Below are 27,915 nucleotides of genomic sequence, written 5' to 3' on the forward strand. Positions count from 1 at the left end.
ACCTCCTAAATATAAAAACACTATTTTCCAGTGTCAGATATCAGCGCCATAACCTCACGTGACTCAGGACGTCCTTGTTCTTTACGCACCGTGACGTAGCGTGCGTCAGCGAGCGCGTAATCTGACGCTGCAGCCGCGCGCACGTGGTCTGTTGTTTACTTCTTCCAGGAACGACGAGGAGAGGAAAGAAGGGAGAAGAGAGGAGGAGGACACGGAGAGAGGGAGCTGCGGTGTTGAGAAAGCGCTTTGCGGGGTAGAGTTACGAAGAATAACGCAAATCAAACCCCCAAAAACACGCTTTAAATGTCGAAATAAAGCGAAACCCGGAGCTGTTTTTGAGCCGAAGCGAAGAAAAGTAGGTACAGTCTGTCCCTTTAAACGCATGTGCTGTTTTTTTTTCTGTCTTTGTTCTGTGTCGCTGCAGGTTCACGACGCTGATCTTTCGTAAACAAGCGTCAAAAACTGCGCTATTTTCCAGTTTTGGCGCATTATCGTGGCATTTTGAAACGATTTAACCGCTCAAATCAACTAACAGTGTGGTATTTGATTTATAAAGATGCTATCAGCCTCTTAAAGGGACAGAGCACTGTTTAGAAGAATGAGGCAAACATTAAGGAAAGGTAAATAATAATGACTAGACTATGAGTAGTAGTAGTAGTAGTAGTAGTAGTAGTAGTAGTAGTAGTAGTAGTAGTAGTACCAATTTAGCAGTTACCAGTAGAAGAACCTAGTTTTAGTATTACAGGGTGGCCCAAAAGTCACTGACAGTTGAAAAAAATTATCTTTTGTGTCTAAATAAGTTTCTTTTATTCTTCCAGAGCATTTAGAACGACCTTTATTTGAGCAAATCCAGCACCGAGGAACGAACCCTCATTGTACAGTGGAACTTTGAGTCACATGGGTCAAATTCACATCTCACTCACATGGGTGTCACTTCGACATTTTAATACCAGAGATGCCCCGAGCGTAAACGCCATTAAAGGAATAAATAATAAGTGTTTTTCAAAGACAGGGGGCAGTGTGTGATCTCCACAGACCTGACTAGTCCCGATTTCTTCTTGTGAGTCGATCTTAAAGAAAAGGCGTTTGTGAATAAACCTCAGACGACTTAATAAACGTCTTTAAAATGTGATATCGAGGAGCAAATAAGAGCCGGAAATGCTTTGAAATGTTATGCAGAGTGTGTTGGATCGGGCTATTTAGAGCAAAACCGATTTTTTTTTTTAAACGTTAGGTCATTTTTACTTCCCCGAGTTTAAGTAGTGATAAGTTCAAGTGAAAGTGAACATTTATAACCGTATAGATTGCCTAGATTGTACAGAATTATAGGAGCGACTGAAGATTTAAAAGTGTCAGTGACTTTTGTAGTTTTGGAGAGTTTCTGTGTGTGGTTTCCAGGGCCGGCTCAGACTTTAAGCAGACTGAGCAGCTGCTTAGGGCCCCAATGCCAACAGAGGGCCCCCCCAAGAGCCCATACATTTATATACTGGAAAATAATATGTGCTTGTATATATTTTTGTGTGTTTACCGCAGCCTAAATATCCCTCTCAACTGATTACATTTGTTTTATATCTATAGTAGTAAAATATCTGCTGCTGCTACGTTTGTTTTTGAGTCGGGCAGAGGTGAGGGCAGCTCTGTGTTTACACCGGAGCAAGGACCCGACATAATGTAAAATTAAGCCCACTGTCGCAACTGGATCACATTAAAATCCACCAGAAATGAAGAAAAAATATCTAGAATTTGAAAACTCTCGCCCCCCCTTATACGTTTGTGTTCTGTTCTTGTGACTACGGTAGTTTCCGGATGTTTTCAGTCTGATGTTGTTCAGATAAACACAAAAACAACCGGTCAAAGTGATGAGAGCCGAGTCAGAATGCGTCAAACGTGAGTCAACAACAGCTGAACCAGGTGGGGGCCCCAGAGACTAACTCCGCCTAGGGCCCCCTGAAAGCTGGAGCTGGCCCTGGTGGTTGGATAAATCTAATGGGGAGAATGGACTTTGTCAGTATTAGAAATGTCCAGGGAGAAAGATGTGTGGAAATTCTAGCGATTCCAGAGAATACCACAGACAAAATGGCTTCGATCCGACTGAGACGGGAAGTCAAAAGTCAGACGTCTCCGCGGTAACGCCACGTCCGTGTTTGTGCCAGGTTTTATCAGGGAGGACGTCTGGTTGAAAACATGTCCCACAATCAAAATGGCAGCGGCGAAAGTTGAATAAATAACTTCTCTGACTTGTGATGGAAGTGTAAAAGCAGAGACACAGACCTGATTTGAAGGGCTTTGTCCCATCCTCAGGGGAAGCTTTTGTCTTATCCGTCCTCAGGTGTAAAAGTCCATTATCTCCTGGACGTGAAACTCAGAGCTGAGGTGTTTAGGGGGAGAAAAGGACCAAAGGAAAGAGACGGAGAGAGACTAGGTTTTTCTTCTTTTTTTTTTTTGTATTTCATAACTCACCGGGCTCTGCAAATGGATTACTTTTCATCTAGAATTATAATATTTCCCCAACAGACTCATTATAAATACAAACTAACGACTAAAGTCTTTCATTCTGCTGTTTATTTATTGCAGCTCATGATTTTTACCAGTATTGTACATTTAGAATAGTTTTTCTGGTTTAAATCCGCTCTTTTTTTTTTTTTTTTTTTTTTTTTTTTTTTTGTGTTAGTTTCAATATTGTTGTTTATCGTCTATATTTACTTCAGCGATTTATCCAAGTTCAGAATGTGTTATCGTGACAGGTCTAAATGCACGTATATATATGTGCACTTATGTAGTTACGCCTGTAAAAGTACTGAGGCGTTTAAAATCTGAGATACAGAGAGTTTATCCGTGTTGTTTTTCTGTCAAAATGAAACAATAAAAGGCCAAGTGAGTGATCAGACGGTAAACCTGATTGTGAGAAATAGTATTGAAAAAACAAGACTGCATATATAAATGGACAGAGCTAACTTGTTAGCCGTCGCGCTACATACAGGAAGTGATCATGGGCGCACTTCCTGCTCCATCGACTCTGGCTCCATTTCACTTTGTATTGAAAAAAACGTCGCCCCCTCTCTCTGTCTCTGCTGCTTCAGACTCATTTTGGTCTTAAATGTTCAGATTAACCCTCTACATGATCCTGGGTTCTTTTTTAAATTTGTTTACTGTATTATTATTATTATTATTAAATTATTTTGAGTTTATTTAGATTTTTTTTTTTTTTGTTTTGTTTTTTTTAGTTATTTTAAGTTTATTTTGAGGTGTTTTTTTGTAGTTATTTTGGGTTGATTTTGATATTTTTGTTATTTTAAGTTTTGTTACTTTGAGTTTTTTGTTATTATTATTATTATTTTTTTCTCTCTCTGTCTCTGCTGCTGTCATGCTCGTCATTTTGGTCTTAAATATTCGTATTAACCCTCTACATGATCCTGGGTTCTTTTTAAAAATTTTTTTACTGTATTATTATTATTATTATTATTATTATTATTATTATTAAGTTATTTTGAGTTTATTTAGATTTTTTTTTGTTATTTTGAGTTTTTTATTTTATTTTATTTTAAGTAATTTTAAGTTTATTTAGCGCTTTTTTTTTGTTATTTTGATGTTGTTTTTTTCTTTTTTTGTAAGTTATTTTAAGTTTATTTTGAGGGGTTTTTTTGTAGTTATTTTGGGTTGATTTTGATATTTTTGCTATTTTAAGCTTTGTTACTTTGAGTTTTTTTTAGTTATTTTTTTTTTTTTTTTAAAACCATGTCCTCTCTCTCTGTCTCTGCTGCTTCAGACTCATTCTGGTTTTAAATGTTCGTATTAACCCTCTACATGATCCTGGGGTTTTTATTTCACTATTGTGTCTGTAAATCAAGATATGAACATTAATAACAGACAAATCAGGTCCTTCTGTCCCTCCTGTTAGCGTTAGCAACAGGTTTGATTGACAGCGTTGCTAAGCGCCCGCTCTCTGCTAAATCAGCGGTGTGGGCTACAGCCTCGTTCTGGATTGGCTCTTTGGTTGCTATGATACTCGCGGTCAGAGTTCCAAATGTGGAACTCGGCTCCAAATTCGCCGCTATAACCGTTAGCCCCGATGAGCTTCATCTGACTGAAGCTGAACGCTGTGGTGACGTCACACTCACTTCGTCCACTTCTTTATACAGACTGAAAAAAAAACAAAATTGTAAATGATGATTTTGACTAGTTTCGACAGTACAGTAGTCCCTCGTTTATCGCAGGGGGTTATGTTCTAAAAATAACCCGCAATGGGCGAAATCCGTGAAGTATCAGCTTTATTTTTTACCGTTTTTTTCTGTTTTTGTCTGTAAAACCCCTCACCACACACTTTATACACTTTCCTCACTCATAATCCACAGAACGTACGGCGCGGCTGGATGTTTCTGTGTAATTATGAAAGTATGACTCCTCCGGTAAAACAGCCCCGCCCACTTTCCTCACAGCCCCGCCCCTTCCCCCTCACAGCCCCGCCCCTTCCCCCTCACAGCCCCGCCCCTTCCCCCTCACAGCCCCGCCCCTTCCCCTCACAGCCCCTCCCCCTTTTATTACCTGTATCTTTTTCAGTTTTTATATCGTTTCCTTATTGACAATGAAAACTGCACTGTGTAACTTCTTTTGTATCCGTGGCGATGTTATTGCTTGGCCTACGATGTCCCAGTCTGGCATTAAACAACTTAAATCTCCATGGAGACAACAAACACCAGGCTAAGTTATAGGTCAGATCTGTGGAGAGGCGACCCCCTGCTCAAACTCAGAATTCCAGTTTTTCACGGTGTTTTTAAACGATAAAAATATCTGTAACTGATAGATACGTTTAATTCCATACATCTCCATGGTGACCCTCTACCAGAAAAGCTTCGTAGTGCATCTTTAAAACAAATCTTCTGTATTTTTTTTAATGTTTTCCAGATCATGACGTCAGCGCTGCAGTTCGGGAGCCTGTTCACCCAGTTTCCTCTCGGCTTCAAGGCTTCAGAGAGTTCCTCCTCCAAAGATTTAAACCAACAACAAACGGAGACTCCGGCCCAGTTTATCCAGAGACTGAGGTACGGACGCCATTTTGGATCTGCTCAACCAGTTTCTCAATGTTTTCTCCCTGTCCGAAGACACGAAAATCAGACAAAACTTTCCCTGTTTTAGGTCAATTAGGATTTACAAAATTATTTCTGTTTGCTAAATGCCAGAATAATGAGTGGAGGATTTTTAAAGACATTTTTAAATAACTTTTTTGCAGTCAGAACTTTACAACAAATAAGATTACTATGCACTTAAACAAAACCCAGATGAAAAGAGTGGATAATTAAATATATATAAAAATATTTAGTAGAGCTACATAATTCCATATATCTTACTTCATATATTTGATGTGTTCTGTGTGTTTTTAAAAAGTAGAAAATAGTGAAAAATAAATAAAAAGCGTAACACTGAATGAGCGGGTTTGACTGGTGCTGTTTGCTATTGAATCGTGTTAATATATATTTTTGTTGTTTCTCTTCTTTGTGACTTAAATCAAAGCTTCGTCTTGTTTTGTTTTGTCTGCAGGAGAGTGACCGGTCTGAAGAAAGACGACGTGTTCTGTAATCTACGAGTCCCAGAGAAGGATCAGCTCTCCAAAGACGACATCAGTGTGGTTCTGCTCACAGGTCGGTGCCACGGACGAGACTGAGACTGGATCTAAAATAAAACATGTTTAAAACCAGAGAGAGACCGAGGCAGCGCCACTCCAGGCACGGTCTGGATTATCCTCGAATAGAGCTGTTCTGGTCCAGTCCTGGTCCAGTCCTGGTCCAGTCCTGGTCCAGTCCTGGTCCAGTCCTGGTCCAGTCCTGGTCGAGTCCTGGTTCAGTCCTGGTTCAGTCCTGGTTCAGTCCTGGTCCAGTCCTGGTCGAGTCCTGGTTTAGTCCTGGTTTAGTCCTGGTCCAGTCCTGGTTTAGTCCTGGTCCAGTCCTGGTCCAGTCCTGGTCTAGTCCTGGTCTAGTCCTGGTCTAGTCCTGGTTCAGTCCTGGTTCAGTCCTGGTTCAGTCCTGGTTTAGTCCTGGTCTAGTCCTGGTCTAGTCCTGGTCTAGTCCTGGTCTAGTCCTGGTTTAGTCCTGGTTCAGTCCTGGTCCAGTCCTGGTCGAGTCCTGGTTTAGTCCTGGTTTAGTCCTGGTCCAGTCCTGGTTTAGTCCTGGTCCAGTCCTGGTCCAGTCCTGGTCCAGTCCTGGTCCAGTCCTGGTCCAGTCCTGGTCCAGTCCTGGTTCAGTCCTGGTTCAGTCCTGGTTCAGTCCTGGTCTAGTCCTGGTCTAGTCCTGGTCTAGTCCTGGTTCAGTCCTGGTTCAGTCCTGGTTCAGTCCTGGTTCAGTCCTGGTTTAGTCCTGGTCTAGTCCTGGTCTAGTCCTGGTCTAGTCCTGGTCTAGTCCTGGTCTAGTCCTGGTTTAGTCCTGGTTCAGTCCTGGTCTAGTCCTGGTCTAGTCCTGGTCTAGTCCTGGTTCAGTCCTGGTCTAGTCCTGGTCTAGTCCTGGTTCAGTCCTGGTCTAGTCCTGGTCTAGTCCTGGTCTAGTCCTGGTCTAGTCCTGGTCTAGTCCTGGTCTAGTCCTGGTTCAGTCCTGGTTTAGTCCTGGTCTAGTCCTGGTCTAGTCCTGGTCTAGTCCTGGTCTAGTCCTGGTCTAGTCCTGGTTTAGTCCTGGTTCAGTCCTGGTCTAGTCCTGGTCTAGTCCTGGTCTAGTCCTGGTCTAGTCCTGGTCTAGTCCTGGTCTAGTCCTGGTTCAGTCCTGGTCTAGTCCTGGTTCAGTCCTGGTCTAGTCCTGGTCTAGTCCTGGTCTAGTCCTGGTCTAGTCCTGGTTCAGTCCTGGTTCAGTCCTGGTTTAGTCCTGGTCTAGTCCTGGTCTAGTCCTGGTCTAGTCCTGGTCTAGTCCTGGTTTAGTCCTGGTTCAGTCCTGGTCCAGTCCTGGTCGAGTCCTGGTTTAGTCCTGGTTTAGTCCTGGTCCAGTCCTGGTTTAGTCCTGGTCCAGTCCTGGTCCAGTCCTGGTCCAGTCCTGGTCCAGTCCTGGTCCAGTCCTGGTCCAGTCCTGGTTCAGTCCTGGTTCAGTCCTGGTTCAGTCCTGGTCTAGTCCTGGTCTAGTCCTGGTCTAGTCCTGGTTCAGTCCTGGTTCAGTCCTGGTTCAGTCCTGGTTCAGTCCTGGTTTAGTCCTGGTCTAGTCCTGGTCTAGTCCTGGTCTAGTCCTGGTCTAGTCCTGGTCTAGTCCTGGTTTAGTCCTGGTTCAGTCCTGGTCTAGTCCTGGTCTAGTCCTGGTCTAGTCCTGGTTCAGTCCTGGTCTAGTCCTGGTCTAGTCCTGGTTCAGTCCTGGTCTAGTCCTGGTCTAGTCCTGGTCTAGTCCTGGTCTAGTCCTGGTCTAGTCCTGGTTCAGTCCTGGTTTAGTCCTGGTCTAGTCCTGGTCTAGTCCTGGTCTAGTCCTGGTCTAGTCCTGGTCTAGTCCTGGTTTAGTCCTGGTTCAGTCCTGGTCTAGTCCTGGTCTAGTCCTGGTCTAGTCCTGGTCTAGTCCTGGTCTAGTCCTGGTCTAGTCCTGGTTCAGTCCTGGTCTAGTCCTGGTTCAGTCCTGGTCTAGTCCTGGTCTAGTCCTGGTCTAGTCCTGGTCTAGTCCTGGTTCAGTCCTGGTTTAGTCCTGGTCTAGTCCTGGTCTAGTCCTGGTCTAGTCCTGGTTCAGTCCTGGTCTAGTCCTGGTTCAGTCCTGGTCTAGTCCTGGTCTAGTCCTGGTCTAGTCCTGGTCTAGTCCTGGTCTAGTCCTGGTCTAGTCCTGGTCTAGTCCTGGTTCAGTCCTGGTTCAGTCCTGGTTCAGTCCTGGTCGAGTCCTGGTCGAGTCCTGGTCGAGTCCTGGTCGAGTCCTGGTCTAGTCCTGGTCTAGTCCTGGTCTAGTCCTGGTTTAGTCCTGGTCTAGTCCTGGTTTAGTCCTGGTTTAGTCCTGGTTTAGTCCTGGTTTGTGTCTTTTTTATGTCTAAAGTCTAAAGTCAATCCTCTTTGTGTGAACTCATGTCTTTTTTGTTTTAAATCTTTGTATTTGTGTTTATTGTGTCTGATTAAATCTGTGCTTAGGAAATAAATATTTAAATAGTTTTGGAGTCAAATATTTACAAGAACAAAACCAGGACCAGAGTCGACAAAAGTCTCACGTGACGAGGTTCTGATAAACACGTCAAATATGTCAAATATGTGTCCAACTTTACAACATTCGGGAAAAATGTCTGTGTAAACCCTCATTTGTCTACGACTTCACAAACCTGGCGTGATGTGCAGTAGTTTCATTAGTGCGATGCAGCTGATTGTGTTGTGATGGTGCTCTGAAGGGGGAGGGGCTTAGCGCAGAGAGCGACTTGAGTATTTTGTTTTGATTGTTTCATTTCCCTCTCTCAGGACGCGGGATCTTCTGCGTCGACGTCAAAACGTGGACGGGAAAAGTCACGGCCCAAAACTCAAAATGGCAAATTCAAGTCAAAGAAGAAGAAACGAACTTCACCAACACCAGGATCGAACAGACGGAAGATCCGGTCCGAGCCATCAAGGTAACGGCGGGTTTCAGCAGAGGGCGCTACGGCTAAGGCTAAAAAACAGTAGATGTGTGTGAGCGAGAGCACGGATGAAACGCACCTCATGACATCATCAGGTGGAACAGCGTTTTGAGATGAAACAAGTAAAATGAATGTGGAGGATTAGTCACATGACACAGACACAGTTAAATCTAGGACTGAACCAGGACTAAACCAGGACTAAACCAGGACTGAACCAGGACTGAACCAGGACTGAACCAGGACTGAACCAGGACTAAACCAGGACTGAACCAGGACTGAACCGGGTCTAAACCAGGACTGAACCAGGACTAAACCAGGACTGAACCTGGACTAAACCAGGACTGAACGAGGACTGAACGAGGACTAAACCAGGACTGAACGAGGACTGAACGAGGACTGAACGAGGACTGAACGAGGACTGAACCAGGACTGAACCAGGACTAAACCAGGACTGAACCAGGACTGAACCAGGACTGAACCTGGACTGAACCAGGACTAAACGAGGACTAAACCAGGACTGAACGAGGACTGAATGAGGACTAAACCAGGACTAAACCAGGACTAAACCAGGACTGAACGAGGACTAAACCAGGACTAAACCAGGACTGAACGAGGACTAAACCAGGACTAAACCAGGACTGAACGAGGACTAAACCAGGACTAAACCAGGACTAAACCAGGACTGAACGAGGACTAAATCAGGACTGAACCGGTACTAAACCGTGACTAAACCAGGACTGAACGAGGACTGAATGAGGACTAAACCAGGACTAAACCAGGACTAAACCAGGACTGAACGAGGACTAAACCAGGACTAAACCAGGACTGAACGAGGACTAAACCAGGACTAAACCAGGACTGAACGAGGACTAAACCAGGACTAAACCAGGACTAAACCAGGACTGAACGAGGACTAAATCAGGACTGAACCGGTACTAAACCGTGACTAAACCGTGACTATACCGGAACTGAACCAGGACTAAACCAGGACTAAACCGGGACCAAACCGGGACTAAACCGGGACCAAACCCGGGACTTAACCTGGGACTAAACCCGGGACTAAACCGGAACTAAACCAGGACTGAACCAGGACTGAACCAGGACAATAGTCTTAATTTATCCCAATCTGAACATGAGTATGTCTGGAATTTCCTAAACCAAATCCAAACCAGGTCTAAATCAAAAATCATTATCTGTTATATCTGTGGAAACGTGGGACAGTTTCTGAAAGACAGAGTGGGGCTCTTAATTTGAAAGGGTGTTGTTGTGTAAAGTGGGGCTCTTAATTTGAAAGGGTGTTGTTGTGTAAAGTGGGGCTCTTAATTTGAAAGGGCGTTGTTGTGTAAAGTGGGGCTCTTAATTTGAAAGGGCGTTGTTGTGTAAAGTGGGGCTCTTAGTTTGAAAGGGCGTTGTTGTGAAAAGTGGGGCTCTTAATTTGAAAGGTCGTTGTTGTGTAAAGTGGGGCTCTTAGTTTGAAAGGGCGTTGTTGCAGGTGGATAAACACATATGGAACTAGACCAGACATGGGCAAACTACGGCCCGGGGGCCACACACGGTTTATTAATGCGGCCCGCCCAAATTATATTAAAATATGTGAGAGTAAACCACCAAGTTTTTCTGCTGTGTTTATTATATTAACTGAAATTTAACACATTAATTATGAATTTAATGAATGCAATTTGGAAAACAATTTGCTACATGTCACAGGCCAAATCTCTAATGTATTTTACAACGCTTTGTAGAGTGAAGTTTTTCTCATAGAAGTGCTAAAAAAAAAATTAATAATAATAATAATAATTTAAAAAATCAAATACAAGTTAAATATTGTAGTAAAAATGGCATGGAATATGTATATGTTTTTTTTTTTGTTTTTTTTAAAGCTTAATTTCTACATCTTATCATCTTAGTTACCATATTTATATTGAAGATATTTTTTTTTCTGTTTTTTTTCACTTTACTTCCTATTTGAACGACAGATGAGACTATCGTGTTACCCAGGGCCAAAAGTGTCTAAATTACACAATACTTGATTTGACTAATAAAAATAAAGGACAACACCTGTAGTTAAATCAATGCTCCGCCCACAAGCCTACGTCACCTGTGCTCCTACACAACAATTCTCCATAAATATACAAAAACTGTGCACTACGACTTCACAAACCTGACGCGATGTGTAAATCCTCTTGTCTCCGCAGAAGAAGACCCAGTCCCTGCTCGCTCACCTCAAACGCAGCGGTGTGTCTGTCCGTGAGCGTCTGTTTTTCCCTCGAGTCCTCTTCCTGTCCCCAGACCTGGACTTGGACCAGTCTCTGCAGAACCAGGCCGAGATCTTAGTCCAGAGCCGAGTCCAGGACTTCCTCTGCTCCTTCAGAGAGGGATACGTGGGCTGGATTTCAGACGCTCTCACGCCGGCGTGGATCTCTGGTACGAGGGGAGGAGTGAACTAAACGACTTAGATCACAGTATTCATCTAGAACACACGTCAAACTCAAGGCCCACGGGAGAAATATGGCTCGCCGTGTCCTGGTCTAGTCCTGGATTAGTCCTGGATTAGTCCTGGTTTAGTCCTGGTTTAGTCCTGGTTTAGTCCTGGTTCCGTCCTGGTCTAGTCCTGGTTTAGTCCTGGTTTAGTCCTGGTTTAGTCCTGGTTTAGTCCTGGTTTAGTCCTGGTTCAGTCCTGGTTTAGTCCTGGTCTAGTTCTGGTTTAGACCTGGTTTAGTCTTGGTCTAGTCCTGGTTTAGTCCTGGTTTAGTCCTGGTCTAGTCCTGGTTTAGTCCTGGTTTAGTCCTGGTTCAGTCCTGGTTTAGTCCTGGTCTAGTTCTGGTTTAGACCTGGTTTAGTCTTGGTCTAGTCCTGGTTTAGTCCTGGTCTAGTCCTGGTCTAGTCCTGGTCTAGTCCTGGTCTAGTCCTGGTCTAGTCCAGGTTTAGTCCTGGTTTAGTCCTGGTCTAGTCCTGGTCTAGTCCTGGTCTAGTCCTGGTCTAGTCATGGTCTAGTCCTGGTCTAGGTCCTGGTCTAGTCCTGGTCTAGTCCTGGTCTAGTCCTGGTCTAGTCCTGGTTTAGTCCTGGTCTAGGTCCTGGTCTAGTCCTGGTCTAGTCATGGTTTAGTCCTGGTCTAGTCCTGGTCTAGTCCTGGTCTAGTCCTGGTCTAGTCCTGGTCTAGTCCTGGTTTAGTCCTGGTCTAGGTCCTGGTCTAGTCCTGGTCTAGTCATGGTTTAGTCCTGGTCTAGGTCCTGGTCTAGTCCTGGTTTAGTCCTGGTCTAGTCCTGGTCTAGTCCTGGTCTAGTCCTGGTCTAGTCCTGGTCTAGTCCTAGTCTAGTCCTGGTCTAGTCCTGGTCTAGTCCTGGTCTAGTCCTGATCTAGTCCTGGTCTAGTCCTGGTTCCGTCTTTTACTGATTTTACTGATGTGGCCGTCGGTGAAAATGTGTTTGACGCCCCTGATCTAGAACGACTTAATAAAAGAAAGAAACACGCCGACGTCCGCGTTAGAAAACTGCGGTGTCCGGTGGGAGCTGACGTCGCCGTAAACGACATCACGACAAAGCGCCGCGTGTTGACGGCGCCCCCTGTGGACATGTAGCTGCACATCACAGTAGAGAGCAGCTGGACCAGAATACAGTTAGTCAAAAATTATTATCCAGAACACACATTTTCGGTTGATGTATTTAGTTCCGTACCAACAATATATAAGTATTGACTGTTTGCAGCTGATGTCATCCACATTCCCTTGGGGTGTGATGCTAACTGGAGGCACTGCTCTGTCTGAAGCTCCGTTAGACTTTAATCTGAGTTTTATTTTAACACCATAAAAAAAAAAAACTGACTCGGCTGAAACTAAAACACACGAGCTGATTTGTGCTGTTAAACAAGCCTCTCTCAAATAACACCGCACGAGTCGCAAGCTAGCTAGCCGACAGCGTTAGCCGACACTTTTTCACTTATCCGCGCCGTTGTGTCACCGTGGTAACCGCTAAACGTCCCGCCATAAACGTACACGAAGAACCCCACCGGCTCTCGCTCTCACTTCAAACGTTCCGGGTAAATTGTATAAACTATATAAACTTTCACGAGACGAGCGGGTGGCAGACTCTCCACCAGGAAAGTTACACAGTGCATCTTTAAAGTGCGGTCTCGAGATTTCAGAAAGGAAAGAAAAACGGCGCATAAATGTTATAATTAGATTTGCGTTTTATGTTTGCAAAATTAGCATTCGTGGATAAGAAACGGATGGACGTTTTTGTTAAATACAGTGTACTTTCTTTTACCTAAATGACTACAATAGTATTTTTTTATGAAGTACTTTATACTGCACAGTCCTCACAGTACTGCCGTCCCGTAGGTCACCTGTCGTACTCCCAGCTGAGCTCCGTGCGCTCGCTGCTGTGTCGCGTGGGGACGTGGGACCTCCTGAAGCTGCAGAGCGGAGAGGAGCTGAGGGGGGACTTCCGGCACTGCCCCTTCATCTCCCTGGACCGAACCCAGACCCAGAGCATCGAATTCAGCCACAACAAGCCCCTGTCTGCGGACTCTCTGTGGGCTCTGCTGGGACACGCGCCGCAGGTAAGAGCTGGAGGCGAACGTGGGCGCGCGATAGACGGCGGAATGTGTGAAACGGCGTAGGACAACTCGGTTTAGCCAGGTCCGGAGCTTGGTCCTACAGGGGAGGGAGAGGAGGTTTGTGTTTGAGGAGCGGAGGGAGCGAGAGGGAATGTGGTGACGGAGCAGATCTGTGAGGAGGGGGCCAGGTTGTGGAGAGCTTTGAAAGTGATGAGAAGAACTTTGAACTGTAGAGTGTTTTAAGTCTCGTCTTAAGACCCACTTTTATTCTCTGGCTTTTAACACCGCGTGAGTTGTGTGGTCCTCTGTGTTTTTCTTTTATTTTATTTATTTTTATGTGTTTTATTGATTTTATTTTTTTTTATGTCACTTTGTCTCTGTGCAGCACTTTGGAAACAATTTGTTTATGAAATGTGCTATATAAATAAAGTGGATTGGATTGAATTCGCTGAGAAACGGGGAGACAGTGGAGGTTTTGGAGGACCGGGGCGATGTGTTTACACAGACGGGTGCGTGTGAGGAGCAGCAGAGTTTTGTACGTGTTGCGGTTTATTAAGTGTTTTTGGGGGTGTGCTGTATTGGATGCTATTGCGGTAATCGATTCTGGATGCGATGAATGCGTGGATTAAAGTTTCTGCAGCTGAAAAGGTGAGTGATGGGCGGAGGCGTGCGATGTTTTTGAGATGGAAAAAGGCAGTCCGGGTTATTTGCTTTATATAGGATTCAAATGAGAGGTTTTGGGCAATGAGAATACCAAGATTTGGGATGAGCGGGGATGGAGCGAGTGTGGAATTATCAAAGTTTAGACAGAAGCTCGAGGAGGACTTAGTGAGTGTTTTAGGGCCGATTATTATGATATCGGTTTTGTCGCTGTTTAGTACTACTGTTTAATGCTGAAAATCAATTCGTCTTCATTCCAGACTCACGATCCATTTTTAAAAACAGACGAGGACAGTGACGATACATCAGTTTTCGAAATCAAGTTTGAGATGTTACTACACACAACGAACACTTAAATAAGACAAAAGTTACAGCAAACAGTCACTACTAACTCTTTGATTGTAGCAGCAGCGATTGTTTTAACCTCGTTTAATCTGTTGAGCTCATTGTTACGATCAGCTCAATTTATTTCAGTGCAGTTTATGTATTTATGTATTTACGTAGTCTCATCAGTGACCAGCAGGTGGCAGGAGCTAGTCATACATATTTGTTTTACATGCCCTCCATACAAAATCATGAGATCTGTTATTTTATTTTTATTTAATGTAATTCTAATTTTATTTTATTTATTTTTTTATTTTATTTTATTTATTTTAATTTATTGTTTCACAAATAAATCCCATAAATACTAAAATTGTATTCTTTTATTTTATTTTTATTTAATGTAATTTTAATTTTATTTTGATTTAATTTTATTTATTTTAATTTATTGTTTCACAAATAAATCCCATAAATACTACAATTTTATTCTTTTATTTTATTTTTATTTAATGTAATTTTAATGTAATTTTATTTATTTTAATTTATTGTTTCACAAATAAATCTTATGAATACTAAAATTTTATTATTTTATTTTACAATTTTATTCTTTTATTTTATTTTTATTTAATGTAATTTTAATTTAATTTTATTTATTTAAATTTATTGTTTCGCAAAGAAATCCCATAATTACCAAAGTGATTTAATATAACTAGAGAAATGCAGTGACGAGGCCGTGTAATATATAAATTAGGTTCTATTTTCTGGGCAGCGCCTCTACAAACCTGCAGATTTAGGCTGAGTCCTTCTCTCAAACTGAAAACACTCTGTTCCACCTTGTGATGTCATCATGTGGTGATACAGGAAGTGCTCCACTGTGTTTTTAAACTCCACCTTCACTAGAATCATCTGGATCATTTTAAGCCCTGGAGTTGTCAATCTTCTGTCGAACTAAAGGTAAAAGGAGCTGTTAGCTTGAAAACTACCACTTGATGACATCACAAGGTGGAACAGAGCATTCAAGTGTGACTCAAACATGTGCGAATGAAACAAAACACAACTCCAGGTCTGTTTTTGAGGAGGAAACAGCATCAGAACGTGACTTAAAGCTACAAGAGTCAATTTTGTGTCATACAGCACCTTTAAAAAATTGAGGAAATACAAATTTTAAATATCGTCTTGTTTTAAAATGTCGATAAAACATGAAATTTGTCACAAACGTAACATGGAAATGCTCAAATTTTGCCTGGAATGTTCCACAGTATGGCGTTAAACATAATCTATTTGGAATTTAGTAAAAATACCGGTGTTTATTGTGCGAAAAAAAATTGAAAAACATGTATTATTCTTACCTTTGAGCAGCTCGCCTCCCCCCAGATCTGACCTGTAACTTGGCCTTTCTCCGTGTCGTTTCAGATTTTTAAACATCGGACACAGGAGTAAAATAAGTAAAAAAAATAAATAAATATTCTTATTTGGTAAAGCAGAAAATGAACATTATGTAATTAAACGACTTGAACAAAAGCACCAGTTTCACCATCTGATCGTGACGACCTCTGACCCCTTTATCCCAGAAATGAGCCGTAATAATGAGGATAATAATAATAATAATAATAATACGACTTGTTGCCGCGGTAACGTTTGTCATTGTCCTCAAAATGGCCGCGTTGCTTCTTGTTCAAACATTCGTCTTTTATTCGTCTGTCTTTGTATTATAATGGACACAGAGGCTTTTGTGACGAGCGACGAAAGAGAAAAGAAAAGACGGATCGGAAAAGACGCGTGAATCAGGGGAGCGGGTTAATTTAAAGCCGCACTGTGTAACCTTTCTGGTGGTGTTACAGGTCAGATCTTATTCAGATTCCATGTTTTTCGAGGTGTTTTCAACCATATAACTCATAAATATAAGAGAAATGTGTTTAACGCTTTGAAACAGACAAAACAGAAACATCTCCATGGAGACGAGCAGATGGCGGATACCCTATCAGAAAAGTGACATAGTGCAGCTTTAAAGAGGGGGTATTTATTTCTATTGGGGTATTAAAGAGGAGGTATTTACTTCTGCGGGGTATTAAAGAGGAGGTATTTACTTCTGCGGGGTATTAAAGAGGAGGTATTTATTTCTACTGGGTATTAAAGAGGAGGTATTTACTTCTGTGGGGTATTAAAGAGGAGGTATTTATTTCTACGGGGTATTAAAGAGGAGGTATTTACTTCTGTGGGGTATTAAAGAGGAGGTATTTACTTCTGTGGGGTATTAAAGAGGAGGTATTTACTTCTGTGGGGTATTAAAGAGGAGGTATTTACTTCTGTGGGGTATTAAAGAGGAGGTATTTACTTCTGTGGGGTATTAAAGAGGAGGTATTTACTTCTATGGGGTATTAAAGAGGAGGTATTTACTTCTACGGGGTATTAACTGTAACTCATCACATATTTAAATCACCATGTTTCCTTTTTATCGTTTTGAAAATGTTTTATTCTCCCAAAACAAGTTTAATTACTTTCACTTTCATTTTTGACGCTCTCTGTGCTAAGCCCCTCCCCCTTCAGAGCTCTGTCACAACACAATCAGCTGCATCCCACGAATGAAACTACTGCACATCACACCGGGTTTGTGAAGTCGTAGTGCACAGTTTTGCATCATGTTTTTGTAGATTTATGGAGGATTGTCGCGTGGGAGCGTGGGCGACGTAGACTCGTGGGCGGAGCCTCGTACAGACGTTAGAATAGGGCCCTGGAGAGATCTCTAGATTACTGAAACACGCACGGATGACATTTAAAACCTCTTCAGACACGTTTTCGAGGAAGGAAACAGCGTTAGAACACGGCACAAAGCTCCTCGATTTTGCGTAACGCCTCCACTTTAACAAACGCGCAATGAACAAATGGAAATCGGACGCTTTTCGTGACCCTCCTGCCTCGTTTTACTTTTAATCAGCTTTATTCAATTACAACAATCACCTGAAATCGCCGCGTTATATTACTTAATGTCCGTGGCGCTCTTCCAACTCGCTCAGCTCGACGCGAAACTGAAACGACAAGTGTCCGACGCAGTTTGTCCGACGTCGCTCCATCAAAAATCCCATTAACTCTGATAGAAAAATAATCCGCCGAACCAAATGAGAGTAATTCTGCAAAGTTTCTGATCTAAAACTGATTCATACGAGCGCGTTTTTGTTTTTTTTTCCCGGCTAAAATTGCTTCCGATCTCTGTAATCGTAGCGCGGCTCTCAAAAAAGGACGCCCCGGGATCGCTAATCATTCCGCGTAACAGCTTGTGTAGGAAGGCGCTAACGGCGAAGCTAACGATTCAATTATAAGGAACGGATACAAGTGTCCGCGCCGAATTGGAGAAGACATTCGCTGCGGTGCGTCGTGCGGTGGATTTGATTAGGTTTGTAGGATGTATTTTTCGTGAAGGACTCTCGCAGATGTGAGTTCGGAGTTAAAATGGCCGCCCGGTTGTCGCTAAGAGCTCTTCAACTTCCTCTTTTGTTAATTCAGTTAAACATCGGCCGACCCGGTTCACTGTACTTAACACTGCACCGCAAACACGGACCCACTACATTTGAATATTTGGTTAAATAAGAGCACCTCACGCATACATTTTCACGGGGAATTAACTTTTTATGTTTTATTATCGGCCGTTTGCGACGTAACTGTCACTGCGAAATGGAATGAACGAATATACAGTTAAAGTAAAGTTGGAAAGTGGGTCGTAAAATAAAAATAAATATAGATAACTGCGGTGTAAAAGCTGCTAATCCTGTAGCTTAACCTCGACAAACATGTTCTGAAGTGTCCCTGTGTGTCAGATGCCCTCCCTGAGTCTCCATGGGGTCTGATGCTGCATAAAAAGCTGCAAACCCTGTAGCTTAAACCTCTATAAACTTGTTTTGAAATGTCCCTCTGTGTCAGATGCCCTCCCTGTGCGTCAGATGCCCTCCCTATGTGTGTCAGATGCCCTCCCTGTGTGTGTCAGATGCCCTCCCTGTGCGTCAGATGCCCTCCCTGTGTGTCAGATGCCCTCCCTGTGTGTGTCAGATGCCCTCCCTATGTGTCAGATGCCCTCCCTGTGTGTGTCAGATGCCCTCCCTGTGTGTTAGATGCCCTCCCTGTGTGTGTCAGATGCCCTCCCTGTGTGTGTTAGATGCCGTCCCTGTGTGTGTCAGATGCCCTCCCTGTGTGTGTCAGATGCCCTCCCTGCATCTCCATGAGGTCTTATTCTGTGTAAAAAGCTGCAGACCCTGTAGCTTAACCTCTACAAACAAGTTCCTGAAGTGTCCCTGTGTGTCAGATGCCCTCCCTGAGTCTACATGGGGTCTTATGCTGCATAAAAAGCTGCTAACCCTGCAGCTTAACCCTCTACAAACACGTTCTGAAACACACGGGATTCTCTTGGATTAGTTTAAAGTTTTCAGTCTCGTCTCGGTCGATGACCTCGTGTCAGCCGCTCTTGAGGTCAAAATAAGTCTGCCGTGTGCCGTCTGCGTCTTTTTTTTTCAGCGTTTTATTGTCTCATAAGCAGGAAGCGCGAGTTAGCGGGCTAGCTGTTAGCTTCACCGTCACCGGCAAGACTCTGAAAATCGTGAAAAGCGCTTATAAACTCATCGTGGTGAGTAATTAGGATGTAGGAAACTGTTTAAAACTGTTTATTAAGACGGTAAAAATCAGAATTGTTTTACATTTTAACTTTACGTAAAAACAAAAAGACCAAATCGTTCCTAGATCTAAAGTCGCTTCCACCCGCCGCTCGTTAACTCCGCGAGCTCCTTCCGAGTTCATTATCACAGAGAGTCTAAATTTGTCCAGTTCAGTTTTAATCTCCTCAATTAAACGGCTTTTCAAACCTTTAATGAAGTGTCTCCGCTCGTCGTGTTTTATTCATGAGTTTAATCTGATCTCCGCGTTATCGAGACTGCGGTTCGTCTGAGCAAAGAGAGAAAAGATCGCAAGTAAAATAAAAATGTGGATCGGTGAAACACTGGCCTCATCCAGAGACGTGAGACGGTATCATAGCAACCGGAGAGCCAATCCAGAGCGAGGATGTTGTGAAAGTGACCGCAGGGAAAGAAGGAAGCGTCTGATTTGTCTGTTATTAATGTTCATATCTTGATTTACAGACACAATAGTGAAATAAAAACCCCAGGATCATGTAGAGGGTTAATACGAACATTTAAGACCAAAATGAGTCTGAAGCAGCAGAGACAGAGAGAGGACATGGTTTATAAAAAACAAAAAATAAACTCAAAATAAAAAAAATAAAAATAAAAGTAAACTTAAAATAACTAAAAAAAAACAAAAAATAAACTCAAAATTAAAAAATAAATTAAAATAAACTTAAAATAACTCAAAAAAACAAAAAACCCCTCAAAATAACAAACAAAAAACCCCTGAAAATACCACAAAAAACAAATAAATAAATACATTCAAAATAACTAAAAAAACAAACTCAAAATAACAAAAAAAACAAACTCAACATAACTCAAAAAATAAACTCAAAAAAACAAAAACTGAAAATAGCAAAAAAAAAAAAAAAATCCAAACAAACTCAAAATAACTTGAAAAAAAACAAACTCAAAATAACAAAAAAAACAACAACTAAAAATAACCAAAAAATTAAAAAAAAGAAAATTAATCAGAATAAACTCATAAAAACTTTTTAAAAAGGGGAAAAAAACACCTCAAAATAACTCAAAAAATAAACTCAAAATAACAAATAAATAAATAAATAAATCTAAATAAACTCATAAATACTTAAAAAAAAAAAAAAAAAAAAAAAAAAAAACACAAAACAAAACTATTCACGTTTGTGTCTATAAATCAAAACGTGAACATTAATAACAGACAAATCAGGTGTTTGTGCGTTCTCTCTCGACGTGTGTGTGTGTTTGTGCGTTCTCTCTCGACGTGTGTGTGTGTTTGTGCGTTCTCTCTCGACGTGTGTGTGTGTTTGTGCGTTCTCTCTCGACGTGTGTGTGTTTGTGCGTTCTCTCTCGACGTGTGTGTGTTTGTGCGTTCTCTCTCGACGTGTGTGTGTGTGTTTGTGCGTTCTCTCTCGACGTGTGTGTGTTTGTGCGTTCTCTCTCGACGTGTGTGTGTTTGTGCGTTCTCTCTCGACGTGTGTGTGTGTTTGTGCGTTCTCTCTCGACGTGTGTGTGTGTTTGTGCGTTCTCTCTCGACGTGTGTGTGTTTGTGCGTTCTCTCTCGACGTGTGTGTGTTTGTGCGTTCTCTCTCGACGTGTGTGTGTGTTTGTGCGTTCTCTCTCGACGTGTGTGTGTGTTTGTGCGTTCTCTCTCGACGTGTGTGTGTTTGTGCGTTCTCTCTCGACGTGTGTGTGTTTGTGCGTTCTCTCTCGACGTGTGTGTGTTTGTGCGTTCTCTCTCGATGTGTGTGCGTGTGTTTGTGCGTTCTCTCTCGACGTGTGTGTGTTTGTGCGTTCTCTCTCACAGTCATCCATCTGTTTCACTTTGTCCTAAATGTCATAAACTGGTTTTTATCACACACTTGTCCCGTTGTGCGATCGTGCCTCAGTTTGTCGTTTTAAACCCTCTTCCCTCCATTATTCCCTCCATTATTCTCTCGCTCGTGCTTCTGTCCGTTCGCCGCGGGGCTAATAAACTTAAACATGTCTGAAAAATTTAATCAGGCGAAAGTCGTAACCTTTTAAGACGCAGCGACCAGACGACCAGAGCAAACGCATCCTGGGAAATGCATTATGGGACATTCAGAGTGGTTTCCTGTTAGAGGTATAAACACACACACACATATATACACACACACACACACACACACAGACGCACACACCCCCACACAGACACACACACCCCCACACAGACACAGACACACACAGACACACACAGATGAGCCAAAACATTACAGCCACTGCCAATGATAGTACAGTCAATAGTTTAGGATTTAACTGGACTAAACCGGGGCTAAAGTTTGACCGGACTAAACCGGGGCTAAAGTTTGACCGGACTAAACCGCGGCTAAAGTTTAACCGGACTAAACCGGGGCTAAAGTTTAACCGGACTAAACCGGGGCTAAAGTTTAACCGGACTAAACCGGGGCTAAAGTTTAACTGGACTAAACCGGGGCTAAAGTTTGACCGGACTAAACCGCGGCTAAAGTTTAACCGGACTAAACCGGGGCTAAAGTTTGACCGGACTAAACCGGGGCTAAAGTTTAACTGGACTAAACCGGGGCTAAAGTTTGACCGGACTAAACCGGGGCTAAAGTTTGACCGGACTAAACCGGGGCTAAAGTTTAACCGGACTAAACCGGGGCTAAAGTTTAACCGGACTAAACCGGGGCTAAAGTTTAACCGGACTAAACCGGGGCTAAAGTTTGACCGGACTAAACTGCGGCTAAAGTTTAACCGGACTAAACCCGGGCTAAAGTTTAACCGGACAAAACGGGGGCTAAAGTTTGACCGGACTAAACCGGGGCTAAAGTTTAACCGGACCAAACCGGGGCTAAAGTTTGACCGGACTAAACCGGGGCTAAAGTTTAACCGGACTAAACCGGGGCTAAAGTTTAACCGGACTAAACCGCGGCTAAAGTTTAACCGGACTAAACCGGGGCTAAAGTTTAACCGGACTAAACCGGGGCTAAAGTTTAACCGGACTAAACCGGGGCTAAAGTTTGACCGGACTAAACCGGGGGCTAAAGTTTGACCGGACTAAACCGGGGCTAAAGTTTAACTGGACTAAACCGGGGCTAAAGTTTGACCGGACTAAACCGGGGCTCATTTCTTCTGGTCCAGTTTCCCATAAATCCAAATGTTTAATCCTGAAATGTACTAAACTAAATCAGTCTGTTGTCAAAGGTCAAAGGGCATGAGGCCGGTCAAAGGTCAAAGGGCACGAGGCCGGTCTGATCCTGTTGAAGTTTTTGGGATCTTAAATTATCTCTTTCCATCTGAACTTATGACCGAGCTCCTCTTAAAGTTCACGACCTCAGACACTTTGACACTTTGAACGTGTAATAATAAAATAAACGTCCACTTTAAACTCGAGGAGGAACGTCTTTATATCTTTCCTTCATCCTTCAGGCGGCGTTTTGGGATCATCAGCGCCGCGTCCTGACTCGTACCGTGGAGCCGCCGGCGTTAAACTTCACACGTGTATCTGGTGCTCGTGTATTTTAATACCTCCTGACACCAAAGTCCTTCTTAAATTACTCAAAGTCAGAACTCCTCAAAGTCGGAGACGCGTTTAAACGTACGGACCCGACCGCACGCACGTGAACTTTGATGCCAGACGCCGCTTCCTTCCTGATCGAATCATTTTACGGAATAAATGAAGTTGTAATAAGGAGGCTGGCGGTCAGGGTTCAGTGAGAGTTCGTTTCACTTTGATGTCGGCTCTGAACCGTCGCCTGGAGACAACGAGCCACGTCTGATATTTAGGACGCGTTTGTCACGTCTGTACACGGATCTGAGCTAAACTTTGGCCCAGAACGGCGCTTTTTAACCCATTAATCCAAAGTTGCTGCTTTTTAGCCTAAAAAATGGCCCCTTTTGCATTTTGCCTGGATTATTACGTCATAGATAAACCTCTGTTCTTCTGTGTAGTTTTTAAGCCCATGAACCATCACCGCACAAGGTTTTTATTTTATTTTCTCCTTTAATGTTAATCTTATGTTGATTATTTGTGATTATTTATGTTTTGATTTGTGTGATTTTAATGTCTTTTTAATGTCTAACTTATATTCCGGGAAATACGGTGCTCAGTTTTGTTACTAACGTGAAAGTACAAATACTTAAGCAAAATCTACTCAAGTAAAAAAAAAATCACATGAAAAACTTAAGTAAAAGTTTTAACGAACCTGTTTAAAAATTAACTTAAAGAGTAAAAATGCGGTGATTTTTGACAGATCTGAGCTGAATTTTGTTCATCAGAAACAATTGAATCTGTTTTTATTTGTATATTTTTTACTTTTTACCAGATGTACTACTTTTTTAAATTGTTCCTTAACTATTTCTGTATTTATTGCTTATTTAAAATTACAAATATTACATATATATTTGCCTAGATGTAACTGCGTATCTCCACCACACCTCTTAATTTACCCCGTCGAGGGCCACATTAAATGATGTAGAGGGCCACATTTGGCACGGGGGCCTTGAGTTTGTGTTTTACACAAATTACGAACGTTTTCAAAAATAAACCCTCAGATTTTTCAGCAGGTTTCGTACAATAATAACAGATACTTTTACTCACAGTACGACAGCGCAGATACTGCTCACCTCCGTAAAACCAAATCTAATATTTTGTCTTTTTTCCCTCATGTTTTATCACCAGTACATCTTTATTTTTTTTTCATATTCTTCCCAGACGAACACATCCTCTGTTTGTGAAGTGTGTGTTCTAGAGGAAAACCGCGGCGCATACCTGGCCACATCACTCCCCCGGACTATTTCACTATAATAAGTAAAATACCGTGTTCCAAAGACGCCGTAAAAACCTCTTTCTCTGCCTTTTGTTGTCCTATAATTGGGTTAGCCACAAGTGCTGTCCCTTTAGCGTCCGCGTCGCTAACGGGGGGGGGAGCTACGTGCTATTAAAATACCTCCTCACAATAGCCGCGCACAAAGGGAAAGGGCTATTTTTCGCTAATGCTAATCTGGTTTTTTGATGTGAAAAGCAGCATTGAAAATCATACGACAATGACACGACGAAAATGGGCACAAGGCTGAACCGAGAGCCCGGAGCGAACGACAAAACGGCGAAAGAAAGGATGAAAGAGGAGGACAAAAAAGGGGTAATTGAAAAAATGGCTAATGCTAAATTGGAGGAAAATGGGGAGGATGGAAGAAGCAGGGAGGTGTTTTGTTATTCGGACAAACACGAGAGGAACAGAGGATTTTTCATGTAAGAATCAGAACTGGAATTCAGGTTTTTGTTTTGTAAGAGGCAGAAGTGACGAGCAGGTCTGAAGCTGAAGCTGAAGCTGAAGCTGAAGCTGAAGCTGTTTGAAGCGTCAGAGTTGGACTAATGTGAAGTTTTTGTTAATGTTTTGTGAGTTTGTTCTCGAGTGAATTACAGAATGATTTGGACGTGATCGCTGACCTCCTCTCTCCTTTCTCTCTCTCTCTCTCCTCCTCTCCTCTCCCCATCTCCCCCTCTCTCCTCCCCCTCTCTCCTCCCCCTCTCCTCCTCTCTCTCCTCCTCTCCTCCCCTCTTCTCCTCTCTCTCCTCCTCCTCTCCTCCCCCTCTCCTCCCCTCTTCTCCTCTCTCTCCCCCTCCTCTCTCCTCCCCCTCTCCTCTCTCTCCTCGTCCCCCTCTCCTCCTCTCTGTCCTCTCTCTCCCCCTCTCCACCCCTCTCCTCCTGTCTCTCCCCCTCTCTCTCCTCCCCCTCCCCTCCTCTCCTCCCCTCCCCCTCTCCTCTCCCCATCTCCCCCTCTCTCCTCCCCCTCTCCTCCTCTCTCTCCTCCTCTCTCTCCTCCTCCTCTCCTCCCCCTCTCCTCCCCTCTTCTCCTCTCTCTCCCCCTCCTCTCTCCTCCCCCTCTCCTCTCTCTCCTCGTCCCCCTCTCCTCCTCTCTGTCCTCTCTCTCCCCCTCTCCACCCCTCTCCTCCTGTCTCTCCCCCTCTCTCTCCTCCCCCTCCCCTCCTCTCCTCCCCTCCCCCTCTCCTCCCCCTCTCCTCCCCCTCTCCTCCTCTCTCTCCTCCTCCTCTCCTCCCCCTCTCCTCCCCTCTTCTCCTCTCTCTCCCCCTCCTCTCTCCTCCCCCTCTCCTCTCTCTCCTCGTCCCCCTCTCCTCCTCTCTGTCCTCTCTCTCCCCCTCTCCACCCTCCTCTCTCCTCCTCTCCCCCCTCCTCTCTCCTCCCCCTCTCCTCCTCTCCCCCCCCCCCTCCTCTCTCCTCCCTCTCTCTCCCCCTCTCCTCCCCTCCCCCCTCTCTCAGGTTACAGTAAAGATGTACCAGCGCGGGGCTGGGGGTTACTGGTTGGGGAAGACGGCGAGCGCGTCGGCCTCCATCCCGTCCTCCTCCTGCGTCTCCTTCAGGGTGAGTGGAGACGAGACGGAGTCCAAGATCCCGGCGAGCAGCGTCCACAGCGTCACCCTGAGCATCTGAGGGGGGAGGACCGTCATTTACACCACGAGAACGACATAATTTTGCGGTTTTGTTTTGTTTTTTTTATAAATCAGGTGATGTGACAAAGGGAATGGACAGACGTGTTTAATCATGTTAAACAAAAGTTATAAATGGACTTTTTGCTGAAAAGTTTAATATTTTTTGTGTTTTCAAACTCGATGTTTTCACCTCACGTGCCTTCTACTCGTTTGTTCAGTTTGTCTTTTTTGTAAAGAGCAGATACTTAAACACTACAGTTTAAACGTTTAAATCAAAGAGAATCGCCAATTTTTTGTTGTTTTTCTGTATTTTTTTGTAAATGTAAAATCTGAAAAAGGTGTTTCTTTTTTCTGTTTTGGTTTTGGATTTAAAATGAACAAATCTTACACGGATTTTTTATTCAAACTTTAAAAGGGAGATGTGTCTGTACCAGGCCTGCAAATGTAAATATATGAGGCCCGCGTCATTTCTACACTTATTCTGGTGTTTAAAGATGCATTCTGTAACTTTTCTGGTTTGGAATAAGCCACTTGCTTTTCTCCATTGATGTGTTTTTATCGCTTTGCCTGGAATCTTCCAAAGTATGGCATTAATCTTCAGTCGGTTTATTCAAATACAGGTGTTTTATTGTTTAAAAAAACTGTAAAAACTCGTCTTTTTAGGGTAACTCCGGGGTTGCCTCTCCGCAGAATTTACCTGTAACTTGGACACGGTAACGTCACTTTGTCTCCATGGAGATAGATAGTTTTAATAAGATACTAAGGAACATTCTAGGCACAATGGAGACTCGCAGATGGTGTAGATGGTGTTTTATCGTTTAAAAAAATGGGAAAAACTCGTCTTTTTACGGTAACTCTGGGGTCGCCTCTCCGCAGACCTGACCTGTAACTTGGACACAGTAACGTCACTTTGTCTCCATGGAGATAGATCGTTTTAATAAGCTGCTAAGGAACATTCTAGGCAAGGCGATAACATTTCAATGGAGACTCGCAGATGGTGTTGTCTACTTTCCGCTAGAAAAGTTCCACGGTGCGTCTTAAATGTTTTTTTGTTGTTTTTTTGTTTTGATTTGCGTAACTCTTCCGTAAAAAAAAGATTTCTGTCCCGGTTTCGATCGCGTTCAAACTGTAAGCAGCTTTTTTAATACCTCCGACACTGACAAAGACTGTAGCGTATTCAAATTAGCACAACTTTAGCGCTAATCGCCGCACGCTGGCCTGTTCTCCGTCAGTTAGCGGGCTGCTGCGGCTACGCTAACAGCTACCAATCGCGTTTACGGCGTCTGGTAGCGTCCGAAATGAGGTTACAGCTGGATCTCTATGTACCAGTGCCTTTCCGCTAATGCAATACAAGAATCCGCGTGCAGATGCTATCGGTTTGAACGGCATTTCTTCTACCTGAAATAGCATTATGTCGTACTCAAGCTAGCCGTGTTTACCGACGTTACCTGGAGCTAAAGGGGGTCTGTCTTATGTCTGTTTACAAACGCACAATTCTCTAGGTTTTTCAAAGCAGGTCGACGCGACAAAAGCTCGTTCGCCGCAAAAGACTTAAAGAAAAACAGATCTGAGAATGACCAGAAATAAGATGAGATTTGACAAGTTTAGAGCGAAAAATGTGATATATACATGATTTAACTGCAAACTTGAGCTCAAAATAAATAAAAAAAATTAATCTAATGCCATTTTACCATACCATGTTTAAAAAGAGAATATTAAAACAACTTAAAGCTCCAGTATGTAACATTTTAGCCACAAAAACGTCTAAAAAAACATGTTTTTTGGGGGGTTTCTTTTGGTTTATTGCACAAAAAACATGCGTCCTTACTGTAAGCGGGCTCGCATCTCCACAAACCTGACTCTTACTTGCCTCATCCTATTTATTGCCATTTTTGTATAGTAAAAAAATAATATATTAGAACAACTTAAAGCCACAGTATGTAACATTTTAGCCAAAAATACATGTTTTTTGGGGGTTTTTTTTTTGGTTTATTGCACAAAAAACAGGCTCGCATCTCCACAAACCTGACTCTTACTTGCCTCATCCTATTTATTGCCATTTTTGTATATTAAAAAAAGAATATATTAAAACAACTTAAAGCCACAGTATGTAACATTTTAGCCAAAAAAAAACATGTTTTTGGGGGGGGTTTTTTTGGTTTATTGCACAAAAAACAGGCTCGCATCTCCACAAACCTGACTCTTATTTGCCTCATCCTGTTTGTCGCCATGGAAATACTGCTCTTTTTTCTATGATTTTCCACAGTATGGCATAAAATGTATCTTTGGTTTGTTTTGGTTTTAACTTTCTGTTTCCACGGATTCAGGTGACACCTCCAGAAAGTTACATACTGTGGCTTTACATTTGCTGTTACGGTTTAATAAAGTAAAACAAAAAACAGCTCAATGTGTCTTTGCCAAAGGACACGACAACAGTCTCTTAAGTGCATGGGCGGGAATTGAACCAGTGACCCTCTGGTTTTCTAAGCAAATATTAAAGACGGTCTACTTCTTCTGTTCTTAAATAAAGTCATATTGAGTAACATCGGTCTGTTTTGCGGCGATAAAAACGTAGGACTCAGGAATGTTCCGGTGCGCAAAACGAACGCTCGGCTTCAGGGAACGTCACGCGCGCGAGACTTTTCAAAATAAAAGCACTTTGGGATTTCAAGCCAACTTCACAATAAGAGGAAGTGGCGTTTTTAGCACGTTCTGTTTGTGTTTTATGGAGAATGTTTTTAACTGTCAAATCTGGTGTTGAAATAAAA

General features: G+C 43.0%; 2 protein-coding genes across 2 annotated transcripts in view; both read left to right on the forward strand.

Annotated features, from left to right (window-relative positions):
- LOC117387594 (NACHT, LRR and PYD domains-containing protein 1a allele 5-like) overlaps positions 1–27,915 on the forward strand; it is a 769,741-nt gene that overhangs the window by 683,537 nt on the left and 58,289 nt on the right. The window lies entirely within an intron of this gene.
- si:zfos-911d5.4 (uncharacterized) lies at positions 160–27,911 on the forward strand. Its single transcript, XM_055229753.1, has 7 exons — positions 160–359; positions 4,903–5,039; positions 5,536–5,636; positions 8,381–8,529; positions 10,731–10,959; positions 12,873–13,093; positions 24,978–27,911. Exons 2-7 carry the CDS (start codon positions 4,906–4,908, stop codon positions 25,146–25,148), a joined length of 1,005 nt encoding a protein of 334 aa, XP_055085728.1. The 5' UTR covers positions 160–359; positions 4,903–4,905; the 3' UTR covers positions 25,149–27,911.

The sequence above is a fragment of the Periophthalmus magnuspinnatus genome, chromosome 19 (assembly GCF_009829125.3).
Source record: "Periophthalmus magnuspinnatus isolate fPerMag1 chromosome 19, fPerMag1.2.pri, whole genome shotgun sequence".
Taxonomy (NCBI): Eukaryota; Metazoa; Chordata; class Actinopteri; order Gobiiformes; family Gobiidae; genus Periophthalmus; species Periophthalmus magnuspinnatus.